General features: G+C 53.2%; 1 protein-coding gene across 2 annotated transcripts in view; it reads left to right on the forward strand.

Moving 5' to 3' along the window:
* The window catches only part of LOC107211912 (extracellular fatty acid-binding protein-like), a 3,912-nt gene extending 587 nt beyond the window's left edge, over window positions 1–3,325 (forward strand). The window contains exons 2-7 of one of the 2 annotated variants that reach the window (XM_015644501.3): window positions 299–438; window positions 903–973; window positions 1,553–1,663; window positions 2,197–2,298; window positions 2,526–2,551; window positions 3,147–3,325. In XM_015644501.3, coding sequence (XP_015499987.1) covers window positions 299–438; window positions 903–973; window positions 1,553–1,663; window positions 2,197–2,298; window positions 2,526–2,551 — 450 coding nt within the window. In that variant the 3' untranslated portion in view covers window positions 3,147–3,325. Of the gene's footprint in view, window positions 1–298; window positions 439–902; window positions 974–1,552; window positions 1,664–2,196; window positions 2,299–2,525; window positions 2,552–3,119 lie in introns of both variants that reach the window. The other variant, XM_015644502.3, reaches the window with a different exon arrangement.
* Window positions 3,326–7,897: the final 4,572 nt, after the last annotated feature.

Here is a 7,897-nt window from a genome sequence, read left to right on the forward strand (position 1 = left end):
AGGGAAGGGAAGGGAAGGGAAGGGAAGGGAAGGGAAGGGAAGGGGTCACCAGCAGAGCAGGGAGGACTGTAAATGTGTTTTCGTACTGGGGACAGCTGGGGTCACTACAGCCACCAGTGCTTTGCTGTCACACCTAGGTAGGGATAGTCGCTCAGCTCCTGCATAGGTGTCCCTGTGGGAATTTTGTTGTCTGGACGGAATGTGGGTGTTCTGTGGACTGAGGTTTTCCTGGCTTGGTCCCTGAAGAGGGGACACTCTTGACTGCTCCTCTGGACTCACAGCCTGCTCTCACTGCCAGATTGCAGGGACATGGTACATCACTGCTATGGCTTCTGACTCTGAGAGCTATCTCCAAAATAAGGAGCAACTGAAGATGGCGATGGCCAACATTGAGGTCCTGGGGGATGGTGACCTGAAGGTCTCCTTTGCAATTCCCACGTAAGTCCACATGCTTTTCTCCATAGGCTTCACTACCAACCTCCTCCCTGGACCTTCACTGGTGGGTCTCCACCTCAGTGCACTCACCAAAGACTGGGCAGGGGTTGAGACAGGACCACCAGGGGCTTGGGACAGCTGTGGGCTCCCTGTCTTCAGGGCAGGCTCAGGGCAATGCTAGCTAGGACCAGTGCCATCACAGAGGGTGGGACAGGATCCTACAATTACAACTTTCCCAGCAGAACGAGTCTCATCCCAGAAGCTCAAAGCATGAGTGAGGGCATGTCCCCTGTCCCCTGCCAGCTCAGGTGCCCTGTATTCCAAGGGTGGTATCTGTTCCCTCCTGCCCTGGCCACACCATCCCATCTCTGAACAGCAAGTCCCACGTCTGGAATAGTGACCCTTGAACAGGAGAGAGGAAAGGGGGTCACTTCAACTCAGCTGGAGCATTTTTCACTCTTCTGCAGCCCTGGGAGATGCATGAAGTTCGAATCGATCTACAAGCCAACAGGCAGCCCGGGTGAATACTACAGCTCTGGTGAGTGGGGGTGCCTGGGTCTTGGGGCAGGATGGAGGCATGTCCTACCATCCCTGTCTGAAGCAGCTGGCTGTTCCTGGGGACATGGCCCTCAGGACTGCCTGTCCCTCCTCTGTCCTGGGTGGGACATCATTCTGCCTCCAGGGGCCAGCTGCACCCCAGGGCTGGTGGCTCAGCAGCATGGCAGAACCCCCCAATCCCTCCCTCTGGTATAAACACATTCAGAGCAAGCTTAAACCCCAGTGGAATAGTAGGCTCCTTTCGCAAAGAGACTGTGAGCGGATGTTCCCAGGGATGGAGCAGGAGTGGTTTTCCATCATTCCCAGCACAAGGATCAGTCTGACACTGGCCAACAGCTTGCACTGACCACCCTTTTCTATCCTCACCTCCCCATCCCTCTGCTCTGTTGTGGTCTGTGGGCTCCCCCAGGCTTTCAGAGGGGCCTTAGCAAGAAAGAAAAGCAGGATGGGGAGATACTGAGGAAAGACAGGCTTGATGGGCTTCATGCTCTTACAGCCCCTTTGCAGAGTGGGGGTTTCCAGAAGCAGATAATTAATTTTTCACTACATCCTTTTGCAGACAGAGGCAATAAGACGGTGAGGCTGGTGGATACCGATGGCAGTTCCTACATGGTTGTCTTTGCCACCAGAGAGAAGGATGAGAAGACCTTGCACATGCTGAGACTTTACAGTGCGTATCCAGCAGTGGTGAACTGCTCAGAGGCGTCAGGTGCTTCTGAGGGTCCTGCAAGGCTGGGGAACGGGGGTCTCCCTCTTCACTCCCACCCTGGGTGAAGTGCAGGAGTGGGGCAGGTGTTCCCTGTGTGGCAGTATCACAGTTCCCTGTGAGCAGTGGTTTGGGGTGGCTGTGAAGGTTGGGGCTCCGGCTCCCAGCACTGTGCTGCAAGTCCATGGCCTTGGGTAAGTTGCTTGGTGGAGAGGGGTGGAGAGTGGGGTTCTTGCTGCACAGGCAGAACAGAATCAGCGGGGACAGGAATCATGAGAGGAGTCACTGTGCTGGTGTCAGAATCTCTGGCTATCTTGTTCCCTGGGTGGGGTGTCTCATGTGCTTGGCCACCACTGCTCTCCAGGACCTCCCTCGGTGCCTCCAGCATTCTGCCAGGGACTGCCATCCATCCCACCCTCAGCTGGACAAACTCACCAGTGTCCCAGGAGATGCAGGGTCAGGCACAGCCTGGAGCTAACTCATGTCTTTCTCTTTAGGCAGAAGCCAGTGGGTGAGACCCAAAATCAAATTGCTGTTCAAGAGACTTGCCAAGTTGAACGGCTTCACCGACGAGACGATCTGGATTTTACCCAGGCAGGGTGAGCACTGCCCAGGGCCAATACAGGGACACGCAGGCAGGGACCAGCTCAGCCCATCAGTGCCACCACTTTGTGGTCTGAGCTGGCAGGAGGGGCAGCCAGTGCTCTGGCTGGGCACACTGAGCAAGGAGAAACCCACAAGTTCCTTTTGAGTAGTCTATTTTGGGTGCTAAATGTGATTATTCAGACCACAGTGCCAGACTCGGGCTTTCTCTTTGTTTCCACAGAGGAGTGCAGACTTGATGAATTGTAGGTGAGTTGTCACAGTGCAACGTGGTGTTTGCAATGTTCTCTCCTGGACATTTACTCTCTTGGTGCCCCCACAACAAGGGCCACCAAGAAGTCTTTGAATTTCTATGGGGTTGAGCTGTTTGAACTGGTGCTGGAGCTTGCACACAGGTAGGACCATTCTTTTGGATACTGCTCTACAGTGGGGATCCCCAGGTAGCAGCACGCAGGGACTCCCAAAGAGCAGTGCCCAGAGACCCCCAGTGGAAAGTGGCTGGCACTGAACATGGGGGCTGAAACCACCAGAGAAATGTCTGTGCAGCCCTTTAAGCAGTGAGGACCAGGACACCAGCTCCTTCCTAAGGGGCCCTGGGCTTGTGGACTGGCAAACCTGGCCAGAGTGGGTTGGTGTCTCACTATGCAAAATATATTTGCTGTTGTCACCACCCTGGCCTGTGCTTTCCCACCACACAGCTGAAGGCATTACTAGAAATCCATTGCTGGAGGTGCCTCACCCTACAAATCTGGGGAGAACTGGAGAAGAATGCATTGATTCTAATGGAGAGTCCCACTGGTCTCCTTGCCCCACCCAGCCCCCACCTCTCCCACCTCTTTTCCAGGAAGCACAGACTGGCTCATGGATGCTCCTGCCAAGCAATGCAAGGTCCATGCTCTGAAGCTCCAGCCTTCTGCTCCACCATCCTTTTTCCAAGCTCTGTTGTCAGGACTCTGACGCAGCCCCTGCTCCTCCAGCACACAGTCCCTGCTTTTTGTCAAATAAATAGAAGCCCTCCCCAGATCTTGGTTTGGCTGTTTTGGGAGAACCTGGGGTGCTGGGTCCTGTGGTCCCTCCTGTTGTCCTCCTGGGGGCTGTGGATGGTGAACAGCCAGGAGTGATCCCAGCTGAGCTCACCCAAGAATATTTATTTCTAATCAGATTCTTTAAATTGAAGCAATCTCACTGGGTTCCATTTAAGGTTCCCAATGTTGTTTGGGGCATGTATTTGCTAATATCAGCTTAAGCACTCAAAAGGAAGCTAAGCTGGTCTTTCCAGACAATCTCTGTGCCATATGTGATAGTTAATCCTCTTGACTTTTCATTTTTTCTCTTTTTAAAAATAAAGTGTGACTGTATGGGATCATCTGAGGTCATAAGAGTAACACCAGCTGGCACAAGGATGATACTTTAATTTCAGTTCTGAGCCAGGTTCCACTTGCTGCTTGGGACCTGTGGGCTCTTGGCCATCCAAAAAAAGAAATGAGTGCATGAATGCCCATCCAACCTGCCTGGAGCTGTCATGTGTTAGAGGCTCCTGGATATCCCTGTGCATGTGAGGAGTGCGGCACCAGTTACCAGCTGGTGGTGAGGCTACCACAAGAGGAGGTGGTACCACTCAGATGACGTGCAGACATCAGGACCAGGCTTGTCCATCTGCCTTGGATGGTGCAGAGTGAGACCACAGGGTTCCCCAAGTGCTACTGGGGTCTGGTGGGTGAGAACAGCCTTTTCTCTTTCAATACACATCCAAGGGTCTATTGAAATCACACCAGTGTCCCAAACCACTGAAGCTGCCAGACACACCTATCATGAAGAGAGGTGCAGGAGAGAAGCAGCAGCCCCATGCTTGGGTCTCTGCTCTCATGTATTCCCTGCCCCTCTTCTGCAGACAGCAGTCAGGGCTGTACTCACTGTCTCTCTGCTGGCCAGAGGAGCACTCCATGGCAGCACAGGGTGTCTGGCTGTAGTGGGGTGACCTCAGGCACCCACCAAAGCCTCTCTAGCTCTCCCCTCTGCAGCTGGACAGGGGAGAGAAAATATAACAAAGGATTTGTGAATTAAGATAAGGACTGGGAGAGATCACTCATCAAATACTGTCATAGGCAAAACAGGCTCTAATTAGAAATATTAATTGAATTTATTACTAACAAAATCAGAGCAGGATAATGAAAAGTAAAATAAGACCTTAAAAACACCTTCCCCCCATCCCTCCCTCCTTACCAGTTCTACCTCTGTCCCTCAGTGGTGCAGGGAGACAGGAATGGGACACTGCTCAGGGACAGAAGTCATTCCCCTGCTCCAGCAGAGTCCCTCCCATGGGCAATAGTTCTCTGTGAACTTCTCAATTGTGAGTCCAGCTCACAAGCAACAGCCCTAGCCAAACTGCTGCAATGTGAGTCGCTTTTCCATGGGGTCAGTCCTTCAAAGACAGGCTGCTCCAGCATGTGTCCCCCATGGGGTCACAGCTTCTACCAGCAAACCTGCCCCAGTGTGGGCTCCTCTCTCCACAGGTCTGCAAGTCCCTGCCAGGAATCCTGTTCCACCATGGGCTTCCCACATGGAAGAGGGGTCACATCTTCCCCTCAGGCATCTCCGTGCTCCAGCATAGGCTCCTGCAGGAGCTGCAGGTGGATCTCTGCACTCCTGTGCCATCCTTGGGTTGCAGGGGCGCCACTGTTTTCACTACAGGCTCAGGGGAATCTCGGCTCCAACACCTGGAACAGCTCCTTCCCCTCCTTCTCCACTGACCTTGGTGTCTGCAGAGCTTTCCTCTCACATATTCTCACCCCGCTTTTATTTGGCCACAATTACAACTGCACAAAAACCTCTTTTGTTTCTTCTTAAATATGTAATCTCAGAGGCATAACCACCACTCCTAACTGGCCTAGCTTTGGCCAGTGGCACGTCCATCTTTGGAGCCAGCAGGGATTTGCTCTGCTGGACATGGTGGAAGCTTCTGGCAGCTTCTTACAGAAGCCCCCCCTATAGCCCCCCACTACCAAAGCCTGGCCATGCCAAGCCAATACAGTGGTGTATGTCTCAAAGTCCACAGCTCCATGGCAGAAGCTGTGCCCCTGCCACATGCACAGCACTGCTCACCTGCAGACACGTCCCTCACTGCCCTGTGACACAGGGTGGTTCCTGGCAGTGTCCCTGGGATGTGGCTCTTTGTGCACAGCAAGGCTGTGGAGTTTGCTTGTGCTTCACTTGAGCCTACCTCAAGCTCACTTGACTCATTAGATTTGATTGCAAATCAAATGCAATTTAATTAGCAGAAAGGCAAACAGCTCCTGTCAATGGCTGGCTGATCATTCCCTAATGACTATCAGATCAGCACATGTAATTGCAAAGCCCCACAGTTACCAGAGAATGAAATGAAGATGCCACTTGCATCCCACTCACACAGCACCTCTGACATTTTCTCCTGCCCTGGCTCATGGGCTGGGGGGTTTTGCTGTGGGGGGACACATGGTCTGCTGTGCCTCATCCCTCTGCACCCTCCAACTTCCAGTAAGGCAGCTGGTGCCAGAGAACCCAAGCTGGTTTTCTGGTAGCCCAGACTGTGGTGCTCTCCTGGGGGTAGCAGCTCTTTGGTATGCCCTTGGTCATGGAGAGCTCACAGGGTACGGGGAGGGAGCTGGGGGTGGGTGGCTTCCCCAGGGTTCTTGTGCTGGGTGTGTCTGTGTGACATCTTTCCAGTGGACCGGCCATGTAGTTTTCCATCTCTGCCTCATCAAATCAACTCAAAGACTCTGTGAGCATGGAATTAGAGTTAGAATAGGTAAAGGGAAAAGTTTTCTGTGATGGCAAATGGATTTAGGAACCCAAACACTTCCTGTATTTGCCCCATGAAGTGAGCACTTTGGGCTTTAGTGGGTCCCTCTGCCTCTCCAAGGAGATCCGGTCCCACCTTGCTGCCAGCCCTGCTTGTCCCTGATAGATCAGTGCTGGAAGATCCAACTCAGCCCCACTATGATTGGGGCTCCTGTGGCCCCCTCCATCTCCCCACCCACCACTTGCTCCCAGATGAAGAGAGAGTAGCCCTGCCCCATGGCTGAATGTGATGCTAGGGAGTGCTGAGGTCCCCACAGAGGTGCTGTTTACAGTAAATGGTTTTTATCTCAAACCACCTTTTTGTGCTTCCAGTTCTCAACTCCATTCTTAGAGCAGGGAGGAGGTGGTGGAAAGGAGGGAGGGAAAGAGAGAGGGAGTGAGCAGCATCTGGTTTGTGAGGGTCTTGGGCAGGGGACACTAAATTGGAGAGTGCCATTCCTAAACTATGACAGCAGCTTTTTCTCGGGGAAGTAAAATCCCAGAGAGGGATTTATTTTTTTCCACAGTTCATTTCACAGGAGCAAAGGGCCAAGGAAATTAAAGAATAAAGAAAATGTAAGAGGTAACTATTCTGCTGGGAGCAAATGACATTGCTGGCCCCCATGCCATGCTGTCACCCACTTCTGCCTGGTACCTTCCTGCTCAGTCATGGTGTCAGGGGGAGCCACAGGCAGGTGGAAATTCCTTCCAGAGCCAGGCCTGATGTCCCTGTCACACCATACCATAGCAGCTCACTCTCAGCATTCCTTGGACAGGCTCAAATTGGGCTGACAGGCTGCCAGAGCACCATTGACACTCTAACAGGGCTCCCACTGTGAGCGTGTCGGCTGGGGCTGAGCCCAGCCACGCAGCCCTGCACAGCCATGGGAATCCGTACACGGAGAATCAGGCAGCACATGCTGGCCAGCAGGATCCCAGACAGCAGGTCCAATACAGCACTGGCTTTTGTGTGCATGCCAAGGCCTCAGGTCTGTGCCCAGAGCATGGGGCCAGAGACTGGATGCCAGGATTTTGCAGAGCATCCCTTGACTCCACAGGAGCAGCACACAGGGACAACCTGGCATTCCTACTGGACATGGCTACTGGTGTGACTGGGGTGTTCATGTGGCATCTCTGGGGTTTGTGGCTGTGGAGGCACATCTCCACCAAGCACCCAGTGTTCTGAAGCCAGACGGGACATTTGTAGTCTGAAGGGGATGTAGGGGTTGGAAAGCAAACCCTAGAGATGTGAGACTAATCCAGGATATGGGAAGAGGTTTTTCAAGGGAGTGATCCAGGGATGTGGCTCTGACTGGGAAGGGAGGGGGTGGTTTGGCAGTGCACAGCTCTCTCCAAAGCCAATGGCTGCAGATGAGGTCTGACAAACCCAGCCAGGTGCCACAGATGCAGAGCAGGCAAGGATGAGACACTTTCTGCCATCAGCCTGAACGTTACCCCAGCAGCCACACGACCCACAGCTGAGATTCCCCAGCTCTCCACTCCCATTCATGTGAGACTGGGGGAATAACCAGGTCCCAGCATAGCACTATATACTGCACTGGGTTGGAAGGGACCTTTCAGGATCGTACAGTCCAACTTCTCTGGGTTGGATTCATGGTTCATGGGCAGAGACACCTGCCACTTGCTCAGAGCCCTGTCCAACTTGGTTTTGAACGTTTCCGGGGATGACACAGCCACAGCTTCTCTGGGCAACCTGTGGAAAGCCAAGGCCTTTCCACTCTCACAGGGAAGAATTTCTTGCCAATATCCCATCTCACC

The sequence above is a fragment of the Parus major genome, chromosome 17 (genome assembly GCF_001522545.3).
Source record: "Parus major isolate Abel chromosome 17, Parus_major1.1, whole genome shotgun sequence".
Lineage (NCBI taxonomy): Eukaryota > Metazoa > Chordata > Aves > Passeriformes > Paridae > Parus > Parus major.